This window comes from Bubalus kerabau, chromosome 4, assembly GCF_029407905.1.
Source record: "Bubalus kerabau isolate K-KA32 ecotype Philippines breed swamp buffalo chromosome 4, PCC_UOA_SB_1v2, whole genome shotgun sequence".
In the NCBI taxonomy this organism is placed as follows: Eukaryota; Metazoa; Chordata; class Mammalia; order Artiodactyla; family Bovidae; genus Bubalus; species Bubalus kerabau.
Window position 1 is genome coordinate 37,212,767 of NC_073627.1, and position 16,872 is coordinate 37,229,638.

At 52.6% G+C, this 16,872-nt stretch overlaps 2 protein-coding genes across 5 annotated transcripts; both read right to left on the reverse strand.

The window, feature by feature from the left end:
• Positions 1-385: 385 nt before the first annotated feature.
• On the reverse strand, positions 386-9,706 carry CHRNB1 (cholinergic receptor nicotinic beta 1 subunit). Of its 3 annotated transcripts, XM_055576669.1 has the most exons (13): positions 9,541-9,706; positions 9,316-9,455; positions 8,696-8,740; positions 8,107-8,216; positions 7,895-8,003; positions 7,396-7,543; positions 6,737-6,946; positions 3,454-3,677; positions 3,316-3,366; positions 2,783-2,964; positions 2,282-2,429; positions 1,355-1,532; positions 386-404 (listed from the first exon to the last, which is right to left on the reverse strand). In XM_055576669.1, exons 1-12 carry the CDS (start codon positions 9,599-9,601, stop codon positions 1,392-1,394), a joined length of 1,569 nt encoding a protein of 522 aa, XP_055432644.1. In that variant the 5' UTR covers positions 9,602-9,706; the 3' UTR covers positions 386-404; positions 1,355-1,391. The 3 variants fall into 3 exon arrangements, with proteins under 3 accessions (XP_055432644.1, XP_055432643.1, XP_055432645.1); XM_055576668.1 differs by lacking the exon at positions 386-404 and having other exon boundaries at positions 426-1,532; XM_055576670.1 differs by lacking the exons at positions 386-404; positions 3,316-3,366 and having other exon boundaries at positions 426-1,532.
• Positions 9,707-9,866: 160 nt separating this feature from the next.
• Positions 9,867-16,421, reverse strand: FGF11 (fibroblast growth factor 11). Of its 2 annotated transcripts, none has more exons than XM_055576672.1 (5): positions 14,908-16,421; positions 13,141-13,251; positions 12,840-12,943; positions 12,015-12,129; positions 9,867-11,741 (listed from the first exon to the last, which is right to left on the reverse strand). In XM_055576672.1, exons 1-5 carry the CDS (start codon positions 15,098-15,100, stop codon positions 11,671-11,673), a joined length of 594 nt encoding a protein of 197 aa, XP_055432647.1. In that variant the 5' UTR covers positions 15,101-16,421; the 3' UTR covers positions 9,867-11,670. The 2 variants fall into 2 exon arrangements, with proteins under 2 accessions (XP_055432647.1, XP_055432646.1); XM_055576671.1 differs by having other exon boundaries at positions 12,015-12,213.
• Between the last annotated feature and the right edge of the window lie 451 nt (positions 16,422-16,872).

Genomic DNA, 16,872 nt, shown 5'->3' on the forward strand with positions numbered 1-16,872 from the left:
AGCTCAAACTGACTTTGCTCTGACCTCCAGGCAGAAACATTAACACAGTCCAGTTCACACAGCCTGCTGGGCACGATCTTCATGTCCCAGAAGGGCCATGCCTCCAACCAGGTACAGCCTTTTCTCCAAACTGAAAGGAAACTGAGGCACAAAATGTGTGACGGCCATAAGCGACACTTTTCTTGTTCCACTCCTGGGCTTCCATGAGCTTCAACTCCTCATCCCCTGTCCTTCTGCTGTATTTTGTCTAGTGTTACTCAGGAATGAGCAAGGTAAAAGAATGGTTAGGTGGGTGGGGGCTTTGAGGAATTCTGATACAAATACCTTGACCGGAGTGGGCGGCCACAAATCAGCTCTAGCAGGTTGCTGCCAACAGGGGAATCAGATCTGGTGTTACTGTAGACCTTAAAAAATTTTCAAGAGAAGCCAGAAATCCAAATTTCTCTGTGAAATATCCACATTTTAATTTATTTATAATTTTTTTACAGCTCAGAGTTTTATTCGGTCAACAAAGGATAGTACACCCTTGAGGCATGAAGGCAGGACGACCCCAAAGGAGAGTCTTTTTTTTACATTTTAAAAGTAGCAAACCAGATTTAAAATTTTGGCCAACAACATGAGCCAAACAAAACATATCAGTGTGTAACTCTGATGTATAATGTTTTTGTTTTCTTATATGATGCTCAGTCTAGGGGCCAGATTCTAAATACTGTTAATATTAGCTTCATTTTACAGATGGGGAAACTGAGGCACAGAGCAGTTTAGTAGCTTGTCCAAAGTTTGAGCACCAAAGCTGGAACTTGGAGTTTTAAAAGTGTGCTTTTTATCCTCTTTACAAATGCATCTTTTTAGAAATAACCTTTTCTTTTTTAATCCTAAAGATATTACATATTACAAAATATGATAAACTGCAGAAAGGCAAAAACAAAAAATGATCACTAGTACCAACATGCAAACTTCAGCACCACTACTTAGTGTATTTCCTCACAGAAAAAAAAAATCCCTATTAATTCAACCAGAGGTAACTGCTATATAGGTTAGGATCTGTGCTAGGTGCCCGGGATATTACAGTGAACAAGACAGAGTTTCTGCCCTTAGAAGGCATACAGTCTAGTTCTTGTTGTTTGTTCCATTCATTGCCAGCATAGGTGTTAACATCCAACGGAGCTTCCTCAAGAAGCCAAAGAATAATAAACGGTTAGTGCATTTCAGGTGGGCCCAAGTCCCCCAAATGCCTAGTCCCATTTAGGCTCCCTCCTTAGAAATGAAATGATGAGAGAACTGGACTCCTAGTGATGGAGTTAAGATGCAGAAAGGTATAGGGCTTGAGAGCCCTGCCAAACTCTCAATTCACCTGGCCAAGGATCTGGATCTCCACCTTCGTCCCAGCCTCAAGGAAAAGGGTCGGCGGGGGGCAAGTGGTATGTGGCATCCAGAAAGATGACAAGGGTCCCAACGCTTGTGAAGATGATGAAGGTCCATAGGAAGAGGCGGTCCACTACCATGGCCACAAATTGCCAGTCCTCCTTCAGCTGGGGTTAGGCAGAGGAAACTGTTCCTGAGTCCCGACCCCCAGGAACGGCTGCCCCAGAGCTCTGTACCCCATCCAGGTCCTCCCACCACAGCTTTGAGACAAGGGCCGGCCTCAGAATAGCAGAGAGCCACCACAGGCGATGGATGTGAATCAAGAACAAGAAGGAAAGTAAAGACAGGACCCAGTGAGGCAAACTTCCACTCAGAAAAAAACCCAAGGGACTTCCCTGGTGGTCCAGTGGCTAGGACACCACACTCCCAATGCAAGGGCCCCGGGTTCAAACCCTGGTCAGGGAACTAAATCCCACATGCCACAACCAAAGACCCCATATGCCACAACTGCTGCTAAGTCGCTTCAGTCGTGTCCGACTCTGTGCGACCCCATAGACGGCAGCCCACCAGGCTCCCCCGTCCCTAGGATTCTCCAGGCAAGAACACTGGGGTGGGTTGCCATTTCCTTCTCCAATGCGTGAAAGTGAAAAGTGAAAGTGAAGTCGCTCAGTCGTGTCCGACTCTTAGCAACCCCATGGACTGCAGCCTGCCAGGCTCCTCCATCCATGGGATTTTCCAGGCAAGAGTACTGGAGTGGGTTGCCATTGCCTTCTCCGATATGCCACAACTAAGACCGACATAGCCAAATAAATAATTAAAAAAATAAAAATAACACCGAGTGCTGGGGGCGGAGCCTGTTTGCGGGTGGAGCCAAGGCCCCCCAGGCCTTGCCCTGGTCCACCCTCGGTGGACATACCGCGTCATGGTCTTCCTGTTCCTGTAGCTGTCGAGCGATGTAGCTGATCGAAGAAACGACCTCCCGTAGCTCAGGAGGGAGACCCACAGCCCGGTTTGGACCATCGATAAATCGTCGCAGGTCTGGAGCAGACAGTTCAGGCTGGAACCTGGAAGAGGCGGGACTGTTTGGCCACGCCCAAGGCGCAAAGACAGCCTGGGCTGGTGCTCTAGCCCCTGCCCCAATTCCCTCCTCCAACGCAATTCCATGTTTCAAAACCTGAGAGGGTCCCTCCGGTTCTCGCCGATGGCGGCGACCTCTCTAACCTTCTGCAATTTTTCCTAACCTCTTAAGCTTTTTAGTTCCCACCTCTCCACAAAGTGGGCAACAGATGGCATACTACAACTCCCATGATGCTCAACCACAACCTCCGGGAGCTTAGGCCGCCTGCACCGCACAGTCTTCTGGGAATTGTAGTTCTCCCCTCTCCCTTTTATGTGGGCGACGGAGAGTAGGTATTACCTGTTGGGTTTGGGGAAGAGAAAATCATTTGGTGGCTTGCGGATGAAATATTCATCTGTTCCCCGACCCCAGCCACTTCCTGGAGAATCCCTGGGAGTTATGGAAGGTGGCTCCTGCATCTGGTCTCTCTCAGGTTTGGGCCTCTTCAGACCCAGGTACAGAGGGAGTTTGTGGATAAAGATCTGCAGAGTAGATGAACAGGCATGTTGGAGGGGGTTCTCAGGCCTTGAGACCAGAAGAGAAGCCACAACCCACCCCCCTGGTACGTGCCCACTCCTGCCAAGCGTGCCTGAGTCTCACAGGGCCCAGAGTTCTTAAGTGGGTTAGGAGACATCCTGACTGGAAAGAAAAGTTCTAAGGGCTCCCACCCTGATAGTAAGTACCTAGCCCTTGGAATGCTTCCATGGGACCCACCCCACAAAGGGCAGTATTGATGAAGAGAGTCTGGAATCCACACAGAGTTAATAATGTGAGGATAAAATTAATTGTGCAACATTTCAACACCCAAAGACCCTGGCACTCGGACACTCTACCAGGAGTTGAAGTTGTAGTCTCCCTCGGGTCTGTGAAAGGGAAGGTTGAAGCTGATGGGAGAGAGGAGCGAAGCCTGGACAAAAATCCAAATACTAGGACTGAGAGTTAACACAGGTTGAAGGAGGAGGTCTTCTTACCTGACGAACCCAAAGGGGCATTTGGTGGGTGTGGGGTGAGCGATGGTGCAAGTTGAGGACCACAACACTAAGGATGACTGAGAAGGTGACGAGGACCATGGTGAACATGAGGTACTTGATAATGATGGGGACAGACAGGGAGGTCTCAGGTACTTTGTCTGCCAGCAGCAGCAGGAACACAGTGAGGGTCAACAGGGCAAAGATGGAGAGCCCCATCTTCTCTCCTTGGGGGACAGAGGGGAAGGTGGAAGAGTTAGGCTTTGTCAGAAGAAGATCTCCCTGGCATAATCAGTGACCATGTTTCCAGCCCACTCAGACAGGGTTTTGGAAGGGCCAACTGCAAGCAAATGACTCTTGCATTTAAACCTCCAACCTGGACTTATTCCCCTAAATTCCACGCTTGCCTTCCTAACTCCTCCATTTGGGTGTCCAACCAACATCTCAGACTTAACATGTCCAATACTTAATTCCCTCACTGCAGACTCTCCCCACAGTCTTCCACATTTCATAAATGACAACTCCATCTTCCCTGTGGCTCAAGCCAAATCCTTTGAGTCATTTTCTGCTCTTGTCCCTCTCATCCCATATCCAACCCATACCAAACCTTATTGGTACAAGCCACCATTACCTCAGGTCTGAGTTATTATAAAGGCCTCCTCTTTGCTTCATCCTTTGCCCCCTGCTGACTGTTCTCAACAGAGCATCCAGACGGATCCCTTAAAGATGTAAATCAGATCATAACACTCCAGTAGCTTCCCATCTCCTTTAGCATAAAAGCCAAAGTCTACTTTGCAGCAAGGTCTTCCCATGAACTCTCTGACTTCATCTGACTTCATCTCCTACTGTCTTCTCTCTTGCTAACTTGATTCAGTTACATTGGCTATTTCTTGAATATGCAAGGCATACTCCCACCTCAGAGTCTTCACATTCACTGTTAACTCCTCCTGGTAATTTCTTCCCTCAGATATCTACCATGGTCATTCTCTCACTTCCTTCAAGTTTTTGTTCTAATATTGATCAGATATTCCCTTTTTAGTGAGACATTCACTGACCAGCCTATTTTTAAATTGTAACCCCTGTGATAAGCCATAATGAAAAGAATATGAAAAAGAATATACATATGTATAACTGAGTCACTTTGCTGTACAACAGAAATTAAACACAACATTGTAAATCAACTATACTTCAATACAATTTTTTAAATAAATAAATAACTTGAATCCCCTACTCCCATCCTCATCCTCCCCTAACCCTTCTCCTACTTCATTTTCCTTCTTAGGACTTGACCTCTTCTTCTTTCTTTTTTTAAATATTTATTAATTTGGCTGCACTAGGTTTTAGTTGCAGCATGAAGGATCTTTGATCTTTGCTGCAGCATGTGGAAATTTTTAGTTGCACCATGAGGGATCTTTAGTTGTGGAATATGAACTCTTATTTGCAGCATGTGGGATCTAGTTCCCCAACCAAGTATCAAACCTGGGCCCCTACACTGGGACGTCAGAGTCTTAGCTTCTGGACCACCAGAGAAGTCCTTTGACCTCTTCCACTATACTGTTTAATGGATTTATTTATTATGCTTAGACTGTCTCTTCCACTAGAATGTAAACTCCATGAGAGTAGGGATTTTTGTCTGTTTTATTCACTGATGTATTCCCAGTGTCTTGCACATTACAGATGCTCCACAAATATTGTTGCATGAATTAATAAACCAACCCCTGTAGCACAAACTACATAGCAAATTGAAGGATCTAAAAATGAAACAAAGTATATAAGAATATGCCAGGTGGCTGGTTATTCTTGTGACATACAACAGGTACTGCGAACTTCAGGGAAGGTATTGAAATAAATAACATTTATGGTCTGTTCTAGTTTAGTTCTATAATATTGGTTTCCAAGATTTGCCTTGCTCCAAGAAGAAGAAGTTACATGTGAAAGTGTTTCTAGAGCTTCATCACTCTCCTTCCCTTAGACAGAGAGGACTTGATTCCAGAGAGAAGGAAAGCATGTGTTTTTTGTTTATTTTGTTTTGGGGGCCACAGCAGTGAAAGCCCAGAATCTTCACCACTAGGCCACCAGGGAACTCCCGGGAAAAGCATGTTTTGAATACCAGAGTTTAGGACATCAGTCTCTGAATCAAACTGGTACTAACCAGGGTTGGAATAGCGATACCACCTCTCTCTCTATAAGGTCAGCTGAATGACAAATGCTCCTAGCCTCTTTATCCTCCTCTGTGAAACAAGAAGACAACTCAGCACCTACCTCACAGAGTTGTGAAGATTAGAATTGAGTTAATATATGAATCCCGTGGACGGAAGAGCCTGGTGGGCTACAGTCCATAGGGTTGCAAAGAGTCAGACACAACTGAGGTGACTTCACGTGCACGCACACATATAAAACATATTATTTGTATTATCTAATAGCAAGTGCTCAAAATTAGCAAATTACATACACTTACACAAAGTTTACAGAGTACCCTGCTTGGTTCTCTCAACTCAGTTAATCCTCAAAATAGTCCTACATGACAGGGACAGTGGGTGTCCTAGTTCCAGATCAGGACACTAAGAGATTAAGGAATTTGCCCAAGGTTACTCCGTTGGCACTTTGTGCTGTATTCCAGAGAACTGTTGGATATTATTTTCTAGGGAGATGGGAGGTTTAGGGACTAGTACTCTTGCCTGGAAAATCCCATGGATGGAGGAGCCTGGTGGGCTACAGTCCATGGGGTCGCTAAGGTCTGACATGACTGAGCGACTTCACTTTCACTTTTCACTTTCATGCATTGGAGAAGGAAATGGCAACCCATTCCAGTGTTCTTGCCTGGAGAATCCCAGGGATGGGGGAGCCTGGTGGGCTGCTGTCTATGGGGTCACAGAGAGTTGGACATGACTGAAGTGACTTAGCAGCAGCAGCAGGCATCTGACAAGTGAGGGGACAGAGGATGCCAAGAATGGGAAAAAGGAAAGGAACAGTTATCTAAGCATGGGAGCTTGCAGGTCAGAGGAGTGGCAGTTCCAGGGATGAGATCCTAGGATTCTGAAGGGAAGAGTTCAGAAGTTACTAGATACAGAGAAATGAGCAGCAGAGGGGAGATAGCACTTGAGGTTGGAGGGGAAACCTGAATGCAGATGCAAAGGCTCTTCTTGAAGGGAAAACCTAGGTAGGATTGCTGAAGCAAAACTCCTGATGGCCTGAGTTGGCAGGAAAAACTTCCCTGTATTATGGGTGAAGAGGAAGAAGCTGAGCTATTGGTAAGTAAGAGAGCTGGGGCTCCTCCTCCCCTTACCTGCATCCGGTGGCAGGTAGAAGACAAAGATGGCCAGGAGAGTGATGAGGATGCATGGGGCAATGACGTTGACCAGGTAAAACAGAGGCTTCCGGCGAATGATGAGGTAGAAGGTGACTTCTTCACGTCGTCCTTCCCCGCCTCCCCTAGGATCCATTGAAGGCTGAATTAGCCGAGAAGGCTTGTGGATAATCTCCCATTGGCCATTCTCTTGGTGGGGTGAGAGGGGAGAAGAGAAGGTGACAGATATGAGACATGTCTTTGTTGGTGCCAGATATGGCTTTTTTTTTTCTTTTTCTTTTGGCTGCTCCATGCTGCTTGTCATAGTTCCCCAGCCAGGGATTGAACCCAGGCCCTCAGCAGTGAAATCACAGAGTCCTAACTACTAGATTGCCAGGAAATTCCCAGATATGGCTTTCTCCACCATATCCTAGAGCAGAGGAGACCTATGTAATAAGGGGCAATAAGGGGCTAGCTATAGACCCTGGGCTGGACAGCCCATCTCTATTTGAACGAGTCTCAATTTCCATACCCACAAAATATAGATAGTTATATCTATCTTGCTGACCTCACAGGGACTTGTTGATGGATTATGTTTATCAGCCTGTTAGAAACTGGAAATCATAAAGCCCATGGACGTGGAAGTCATGCCCACTCACCAATAAAGGTCGCTTCATGAATATACACTTCCTGCCGCTCCTGCCCCTCAGGACTCAAGCCAGTTTGCAGGCTGACCTCTGAGCTGTCATAGCTATAGGAACTGAACACCATGGTGCAGTTCTGCCAGTCAAAGGGGAAGTAGGTGACCTGGATGGAATGGAGAGTCACTAGAGCTGCCAGAGAGCTGGTTGGGGCTGGGGGAGTTGGGGAGGTCACAGGGCAGACAGGGGTCAGAGGATATGGCCCCTCAGGAGCTAGAGACCACCAAGGGAGATCACCTAGAAGTGGAGTCATAGAGAAATCAGAAGGTTGTTTGGGGAGGCCATGGACATTGGAGGAAAGGTCACTAAGGAAGACTGGAAGTCAATGAAAGTGGACAGAGAAGAGGAAACTCAACGGAGCGTAAGAGGGATGTGAAGGTCATGGGGATAATGGAGGAGTAGGTCTGAGAGAGGGTTTCTACGAGCGCCTTGAGCTTCCCAGGTGGAGCCGGGAGACCTGGATGCTGCAGCTGCTGCGATAGATGCCCGGGGGCTGCCAGCGCATGGAGCCGTCGGAGGACACTACGACGTTGATGTCCAGAGCAACATCAAAATTTCCATCGTTACTGTAGGAAAAGAATCAAATCAACTCGGATCAGGCCCAGTCCTCCGGAGGCCGCTCCCCTCCGGAGGCCCTGCCCCGTCTCCCAAACTTTGGGAACATCCTACTTGTTTAGGAGCACCACGTCGGGTAGCCACACGGATTCCGCTGAGATGCGGAGTGAATCGATGCCCTCGTGCTCCTCAGGGTCCCAGCTGAGCCTGTAGTCAGTCCATTCCTAGGGAGGCAGAGGCTGAGGGGCTGTCTGGGGTTGGAGGCTGGGAGGAGCCTTGGGATGTGCGCGGGAAGCCCGGGCAGGGAATGCAAGGGAGAACCGCGCAGGCATGGGGTGTGGTTCTGGAGGCCTGGGCTCTGATTCCGGTTCCACGTGCACTCTTTGGGACCCCATTAACTAATTTTCCTTCCCTCGCATCGGGCCCCAATTTTTCCATTTTGTAAAAACGAGGGGGTTGACGAGCTAGTCTCTAAAATAGTGATTTTCAAACCGCAATTAGCGACCCTTTTAATGGGTCAGGAATCACATGAGTGGCCCCAAAGCAGGGTCTAAATTCTTTTCTGAAGCTTCTGTTTCAGTTACAAATGTGTTTTCTGAGGTCATGATGGAAAAAAAAAAATTCTTATTGGGCGGGACATTCGAGGAAATTGTAAAGACAGCAAGGTCGCTCGCCCTTTCCCACCCTGCGGGGGTCTCCGTACCAGGTCTAAGTAGACTTTTGTGCTCATCTCCTCATCCTTCTCGTTCTAGAAGGGAAAAGTTTTAAGGGTAGATATGATGTAAGTGTAGAGAAATAAGGGGCTCGGTAGGTCAAACTCCCCCTGGAAACTCCCTTCTTTTTCCGAGTCGCACTCTCTTGGGTTCAAGCCCCATCTCCTATAAGCTGCGTGGATTTAAACCCTATCTCGCAAATTTCCTGCGGTCCTTATGGCCAGCCAATTCATTTACCAGTCCCGACACGGACCGGACTGAATCTCCATCTGCTGTTTATTAACTCTGTCCGGCACCAAGCTCCGCCCCAGCCTGTGACCCCGCCTCAAGACCCGCCCTCTGGCCAGTCCAGCGGCTTCCAGCTTCACTTCAAGATCCGCCCACAGGCCTGTTCATCATTTTACCCGGCTCTACCCGGGTCGGTCCAGCAGCCACGCCCACAGCTTGTCCATTGGTCCGATTTCGACCCAACCTGCTCTAATATCCCGTCAGTCTCCTAGTCTGGCTTCGCCCCGGACCCCTCCCCCAGTGGTCCCTGGGTCCCGCCCTGCCTAAAGCCACGCCCCTAGTCGCCTAGTGGCCGGACGCAACTCCCCGCGTGCGCCCTCACCAGGCTGATGAGTTGCGCCAGGGTGAGACCAATGCTGACCCAGACACGGTCTCCCACCTCCCGCGCCGGCCGCACCGTGCTATCATAGCCTGAGAAAAGTTTCTCGCGGAGTCGGCCCTCCGCCTCCGAGCCGCGGGCGCCTGGAGGAGGAAAGAACTGAGTGAAGCCTTGGTGCCCGGCCACGACCTCTGGCCCTGTCACTGCCCCTTTGAGGCCCACACTTACCCGGGACGAGATGCGCCCCCAGCACCCCCAGCAGGAGCAGAAGCAGCGCCCCTGGGGTCATAGCCCGCCCGCGTCGCTCAGTGAGTCCGCTGGGTGAGTCGCCAGGACAGCCAGAGCAGGGGAAGTGACGAGGCGCCCAGGAATGTGCACCTGTTATTGGGGGGCAGCTGCCAGCCCACCCGCTCCGCCCCTGGGACTTGATCCCGCCCCGAGCAACTGCCAAAGCCTGCCACCCACAGATGACAGACAACACTTCAGTTGTATAAATCGTCTTTAATTGAGAAAGCGTGGACTAGAGACCTGGTCCCCTGGGAGCAGATCCAGGAGATGGGTGGAGCCTGAGCGGGGTCTGTGTGGGTGAGGGGAGCATCCACCCCTCTTAGGACAAGCCAGAAGTAAAAAGAGCCTGAGGAAAGGCAACCTGCCTCTGAGCCCTAGCCCCTCCCTTTAGTGCCTCCTCAGTCTACTCTGCCCAAGTCTGCCTTTAATGCCTCTTCAGTCTACTCTGACCAAGTCTGCCACCACCCAGAGTATCCCTCCCAGTTCACTGATGGGCTTCTGATCTTTTTCAGGCCTGCCCTGAGCTCTCTGTATGTTTTCAGAAAAATCTAGTCAGGCCCTTTTTGGGTGCTTAAAACCCAGCTGAGGTTATAAGCTCTAAGGTAAAGCAAATTTTATTCAGTTAGAAGCTTGTGGGGGTGTATGAGGTTTAGAACCCAAGAGGCCCTCACCCTCCTTAGCCTGATCTGTAGGGGAGAAGGGTGGGGCTTATTGCTGAACTGGGGTCTCTTCATTGTGGGTGGGTGGGAGTCAAGGCTATGTCACATTTGTCTTTTTTATTCCAGACCTATTACCCTAAAGACCTCAGCTTTAAAGGGGACCTGGAAGGAATTCCTGCTGAGGTAGCTATGTATTCATGTCCCCTCAACCCAGGCACAGGTCCAGTCACTCCAATGTTCTGGTCCCTTCCCCATCCTAGCTGCCCTACTATGAGCCAGGGATTCCTTCCGAAATTCCTTTGCCCTTCCTCAGACTCTGTTTCCCGGCAGGACCCCAACTGAGCTGTAGGAACTAGAAACTGCATGTAAAAATAAGGTTAGCATTCTACAGGCAGACTAAGAGTTTTAGAAAATTATCTAGGAAAAATAAGAAGTGGTTCTTGATCCATCTAGAACCTAGTTTTTTGTGAATCATAGCTGGGTCCTTTCTAGAGCTCATGCTTAACAGGTATCACTAGAGAAGGTGGGAACGTGGGTCTAGAACTTACTCTAGAGCAATAATATGGCTATATAGCACCCCCGTTCCATTCTGAAGGAAAGGGCTGAGAGCCCTGGTCTATGTCATAGAGCTAAGATTCAGAAGGAAGTATGGCTCCATATGTGTCTAGAACACCATGCTCTAGAATTGGGTGTCTCTGGGATAAGAAAGTTCAAACTGTGGTGATCTGAGACTGGTCCCAGTTCAGGCCAAGGCCAAAAGCTGGACAGGGCTCAAATCCAGCCTCTCTCTATTTTGAAGTCAGGGGTCCATCTGGGTCAAGGACAGAAGCCTGATGGATCCAGAACAGAGCCTGGCAGCATGCCTGTGTTCCAGCACAGAGCCTGAGTGCAGAAGTAGCCCTGGCTGGGGTGCCTTGTGTTCTGGAACCTGTCTGGAACAAGGCAGAAGGTGGAGTAGAGAAAGAAGGAATGATCCTGAGCGCCAGTGGACCTACAGATCTATGGCTCAGTGGCAATGAAAAGGGAAAAGGGTTCCAGGAACTGGCTGAGCCCAGGATGGGGAGGATTTATGCCCTGGTTCTATCAGTTTTGGAACCCCCAGCATCATCTCAGAAAAAGGCTTTGGAGGGGTGAGCATGGAAGAAAAGAAGTGATCAGCCAGGACCATTTCCAGACATCTTCCTCTCTGACCCCCAACCCTGGGCCTAAGAGTCTGAGGGTCTCAGCAGGCCCAGAAGTCACAGTGGCCCCTAGGCTCCCTCGGGGCAGAGCACCTGGTGGGACCTGGCTGCACAGGGTATGAGTGTGGCAGCGGCGGTGAGAGCAGGGCCAGGAGCAGGGCTGGGAGACAGGCTGTGGTGGTGGCTGGCTCTGTGCGAGTGCAGGGAGCCTCCAGTCCGGGAATGACATTTCAGGGGGCAGGGGGACTGGAAGGGGAGGTCTCAGGGACACTGTGGAGAGAAGGCTCCCGGTACATGGCCACTGTGAAGTGGGGAGAGAGGAGCAGGAAGGAGAGTTAGGCACCCAGAGAGCTCTGAATAGGCTCCCTTCCCCTCCATGCAGCCTCTGGGAACCCCGACCCACAAAAGGAGATCTCCCCAAATCCCTCAAGGCCAAAGTCTTCCTGGCTTGGCCTGTCATAACAGGTATCTTCTTAAAACACTTATAACCCCTGAGCTGTATGTCATTAAATATCCATGTCAAGGTCAATACCCTCCCATGTGGCCTGTCTCTTCCCAGAGGGTCCATACTCACCCTCCAGGAGCTTGGGCACAAAGTGGGCAGCTGCCTTGGTCTTCTTGACTCGATTTCCCTTCATGACTCGGCCCTCCTTGTCCAGGCCCAGGTACCAGGCCCGTCCAGAACGGCGCTGGCGATAGAGAGCAGAGGCGTACAGGACATAGTAATTCTCAAAGACGCACTCCTTAAAGCGACACTCAGCTGTGAAATGCGGCTGAGGAGACAAAGACCCAGAAAGGCACACACAGACAGAGAGACAAAAAGACACATCACTGGACTAGAAGGGAGCCCTGGGAAGAACAAGGCAGGATGCAATCCATATATCTGAGGTGAGGAGAACCAACTTCTGAGTCCATGCAGGAACTGGGACAAAAGGAGGATGAAAAAGAGTCTGGTGGCCCCCAAAGGCCAGGAACTAGACTTCTGGGGGCCTGGAATAAGAAGATACATTCTCTCTAATCTACTCCACTCCCAACCTCTCACCATCCAGGGGACCTGGAGGGAATTCCTGCTTGGAGGAATTCCAGAATCCTTTCCCAATATCCCAAATGACTCTGGGATAGTGAGTAATAATGAAGTTTCGAGGAGGTAGGAGGAGACACAGGGATCCTAAAAGCCTGAAGGAGTTGGACATTCAAAGAGCCTGGGGGTACACCGGGGGCTGTTCAAGGAGGAGAGATTAAAGGGACTCTAGAGTAGGTGCTCCTGAGTGGGCAGTGAGGACAGGGTGTTGGCAAGAGCTGGAGGGAGAGGGAGCTCTGAGCTGCAAAATACTTGTAGTTGGGAAGTCTGTCCTAGAGGAGTCCCCAGACCCGAGGCCACTCCACCCCCTTGTCTCACCGAGCTGTAGAGCAGCCCCTCAGCATTCATGGCCATGTAGTGACCCAGCTTGGCACTCTGGATGGTGACTACTCGCAGCCCCACAGGGATCAGGTTGAAGTGGGCTGGGGGTAGAGAGAGGGAGCCTCAGTACCCCAGACCTCCAACTCCTATCTGAGCACACACACACACACACCCCCATTCCAGTTCCAGCTCTTCCCTTGGGAGTCAAAGAGCCAATGGATCCTGAAGCGGGAATAGTATTGTCATGGCCTGTGCCCACTCTCCCCCTTCCCACCAGGCAGCTGGCTTCCCCTCTCACTGAAAGAGCTGGTGTCCTCTGGGGTGCCCTGGATGCTCCCGTCGGGATTCGCCTGGAGGTAGAAACCCTGGCGGCAGAACAGTTTGGTGACGATGCCTTTGAGCTGAGGTTCTGGAGAGAGAGACATTCATCTTGGAACATCACATCTCTGTTCCCAGAAACATTCCTACACTTGGCGGGATCAGAGGAGAGAAAGAAAAAGAGAATGGAGGGAAGGAAGAGGGTCGGTCCCAGGGCCCTCCCAGCAAGCTCTTTCCCACCTCTCTCAGACACCAGAGGAAGCTGGGGTGTGGGTCCCTTCTGCTGCCTCTAACCAGTTTTCAGTTTAATTTATTGAAATTTATTTAAATGATTAATTCCTACCCTACAGTTCAACCAGAAGGGGGGGAGGGGAGAAGAGGGAAGAGGAGGGTAGAGATGCATGGAAAGGTAGAGGACAGAGGGAGACCAGCAGGCCTGCTGAAAGGGCAGTGTGTGTGTGACTGTGGGGGCAGTAAGGTGACCACAGGGTAGGGGCGCCTCCTCAGGGATGGGGGTGGGACTGGGTCTGACGCTGACTCAGCACCTGCTGCTGCGGTTGCCGCTTGCTTGGCGCGGGCCTCTCCTTGGCCCAGCGCCGGCCTGACACTGACCCATCTGTCTGTCTGTCTGTCTGTCAGTCTACTGGCTCGCGAGGGCCCAGCCCTCTCTGAGCCTCAGCCTCTCCCCTTCAGCCAGGTAACCCGCCTGGGATGGGGGACATTCGGTACCATACCAAGGAAATGGGGGAGGGGGCCGGGGAGCTGGCGAGGCAGGCTGAATCACGTGGGGACCGGGTCCCACTCAAAGGGTGGGCTGCGGACCGTACCACTACGGAGGGCCGGCGGCGGAGGGGGGAGAAGGACCGCGGAGGGGGGCAGTCTCTCCCTAGGGGAGCTGGGAGCGGGGGAGAGAGAGGCCAGAGGGACTCCCTGACTGTCGCACCTGGACGGGGACCACACGCTAACCCTCACAACTCTCGTCCCCCGAGGCTTGCTCCCGGCCGACTTCCCGGTACCCCCTCGTAGGTGGTACGACCCTCAGTCTCCATGCGGGTCTCCAGCAGTGTACTGTGTCTGAGTCCCTCATAGCAGAGGGTCCCCTGAGCCCGTGAAGCCCGATTTTGGAGTCGCGTAGGGGGTCACCGGGGGGGGGGTGCCCAGCTCCTTTCTTGGAGCGCAGGTCACGGGAGGAGGGCACACAGAGGGGCGGGCTGGAGAGGTAGCTGCAAGGACACCCGGGGGAGAGCTGGGGAGATTGGCGCCGAGCCAGGCAAGCTCGGCCAGGAGGAACGGAGCCAAAGCTCGGAGGAGCGGGAGCACCAGGGCGGGGGCGGGGCTGCCGGAGCCGCAGAAACCCTCGGGGTGACCCAGGCGTCCGGAACCCCCAGGCCCCTCCACTCGGGATTGAAAGAATCGCGAGAGCCGGCACGTAGGCGGAGGATGGTGGGGGTGGGGACTCGTGTTGGGTACGGGGGAGGCGGCGAGAAGGAGCTGCCAAGCTTCGGGGCACCCAGCTTAGCCCCTCGTGCCTTCCCCTTGCCCTCGAAAGCAAGGAGACTCGGGGTTACGGGCGAAAGAAAAGGGAAACTGAGGCATCGTCTGGCTGAGAGTTGGTGGCCCAGGCCCACCCCCTTTCATTTTCGGGGAGCTCCCCCACTTCGGTCAGGCCCCGCTCTTCGGGAGTTCCTGGCCTCAACCTCCCAGGCAGAGAGACCCCAGGCCTGGAGACCCCGCCCCAGCCACTCACCCGGGCCGCGGTCCGTCCGCGCGGGACGCCCCCCGCACAGTCGCACCTTGGACAGCAGGATGAGCAGCTGCTTCTGGCAAAGGGACTTGGTGCCGCGGGGACACACGCGCCGCTGCGCCGACACGGGCCGGCTGCCCCCGGGCTCGCGGACCTCCCGCTTCTGCCGGATCAGGCTACTGGCCAGTGCCGCCATGGCGCCCCGGGAGGAGACACCCCCAAACCGGCAGGCGCCCGGAGCGCGCTGGGCACCCCCTCCCCTAGAGAAGCCCGCTCGCTCACCAGGACATGCTCTGGACGCTCCGGTCCCGACTCACCGCCCTACCCGCAGGACCTGAGGATAAACCCTAGAGGACCCCCACCCCAGGCGCCAGCTCCCACCCTTGGGCCTCCTACTAGCTTCGTGGGACCCAGCAGCCTATTTACCTCTCAATGGACCCCACCCTCGACTTTTGCCCCCTACAGAATACTCTCCCCTTCTCTAGTGTCCAGTGTCCCTGTCCCCCACTAACCTTATCCCAAAGGCAAGACCCTCAGATTTTCCAAGACGTGGTTCCAATATCCCCAGGCACCTTTCCACCCTATTTCCAGGCCCCCTGTTCCTGACAAAGCCACTCTTATAATCTTAAGGGTGTGGGTCCTTAGCTTTGGAGATATTCACTCACCCCACTCCTGCTGGGGTGCTGCCAATGTCAGCGAATAACCCAACCTTGGTTCCTTTTCCTTTGCCACCCTCTAAGTGAAGAATCCCCCACTTTTTTCACTGAAATCCCCCAAAAACTATGTCTCGAGATATTCAGACTGTCCCCATTCAGCAAGCAGAGGTTCCCAGACCCTGTCTCTGGACAAAACCAGTATTTACCAAGTCACCCCCATTTCTAGTGGCAGAGGGTTCCAGGTGCTGAGCCCCTTTCCTCACCTTGTTACCCTCCACTCCTTTTGAAGTCACCTCCAAATCCGCCCTTCCTAGTGGTTACACCAGGTGGTTGTCTGGAGGGCCCTCTGCCACCTCGGAATAAGGAGCATAGGTTTTGGGGTTTTGGGTGTGTGTGTGTGTGTGTGTTTTTTTTTCTGGCAGCCCTTTAATTTCCTCGGGGACAGCTGGTACTGTTTAGATCCCAGGCCCTCCAATCCAACCAGCCCCCCAGGAGAGGAGTGCACCCACGTTGTCACGGGTCCACAAATGTGAACAGACCCCCTATAAGTCAGAGCGCATCCCAGCTTTCTGCGACAGGGCTTCCTCTTCCTCCCGGGGACTGCCTACAGCACCCCCTCTTCCTTCCCCGACGCCCCTCAACCTGTCCTGTCTTGTCAATCCGGCGACGGCTGGCGCTGGCTCCGGTTCCAGGCTCCTCCCTCCCTGTACCCCGCAAACGGGGCTTCCCCCCACGCCCGGCTAGGCGTCCCAGACCCCAGGAAGGAGTGAGGGTGTCTCCGCAGAGCGCCCTGGTCCGGCGAAGTGAACACTGGGCCTGGCGGCTGGACAGAGTGCAGCGGCGGCAGCGGCGGCAGCAGTAGCGGCGGTGGGAAGCTGAGGCGGCAGCGGCGGCGACAGCAGCTCCCCCTCCTCCGAGAGCCGGCCCGGGGGCGGGGCAGGGGGCGGAGACGCCGGGAAAAGCCGTGGGGCGGGGGGGGGGGGGGGGAGGGGGCTGGGCGGGCGGAACCCCGGGGTTCCTTGGAGCCAGGGAGTGGGGACGGTCTTAGAGGCAGCCGGAGCCGCCTGTTTCGGGGTTCAGTGGAGGAGGGACAAATAGGCGACTCTACAGAAGGCAAATCTGCACGAGGGGAGAGCTTGGGCTTAGGTAGATGGAATGGTGGACGCCTCGAGAATGGAGAAAGGGACCCTACTGCCCGGGATCGACATCACTTAATGAGGAAAGTGGGGGATAGCGGTGGTGGCGAGGACTAGCCTGGGGTGAAATCCGGCCTCCTTAATATCTCTGCTTTTGTGTGAACCAAATTGGTCAG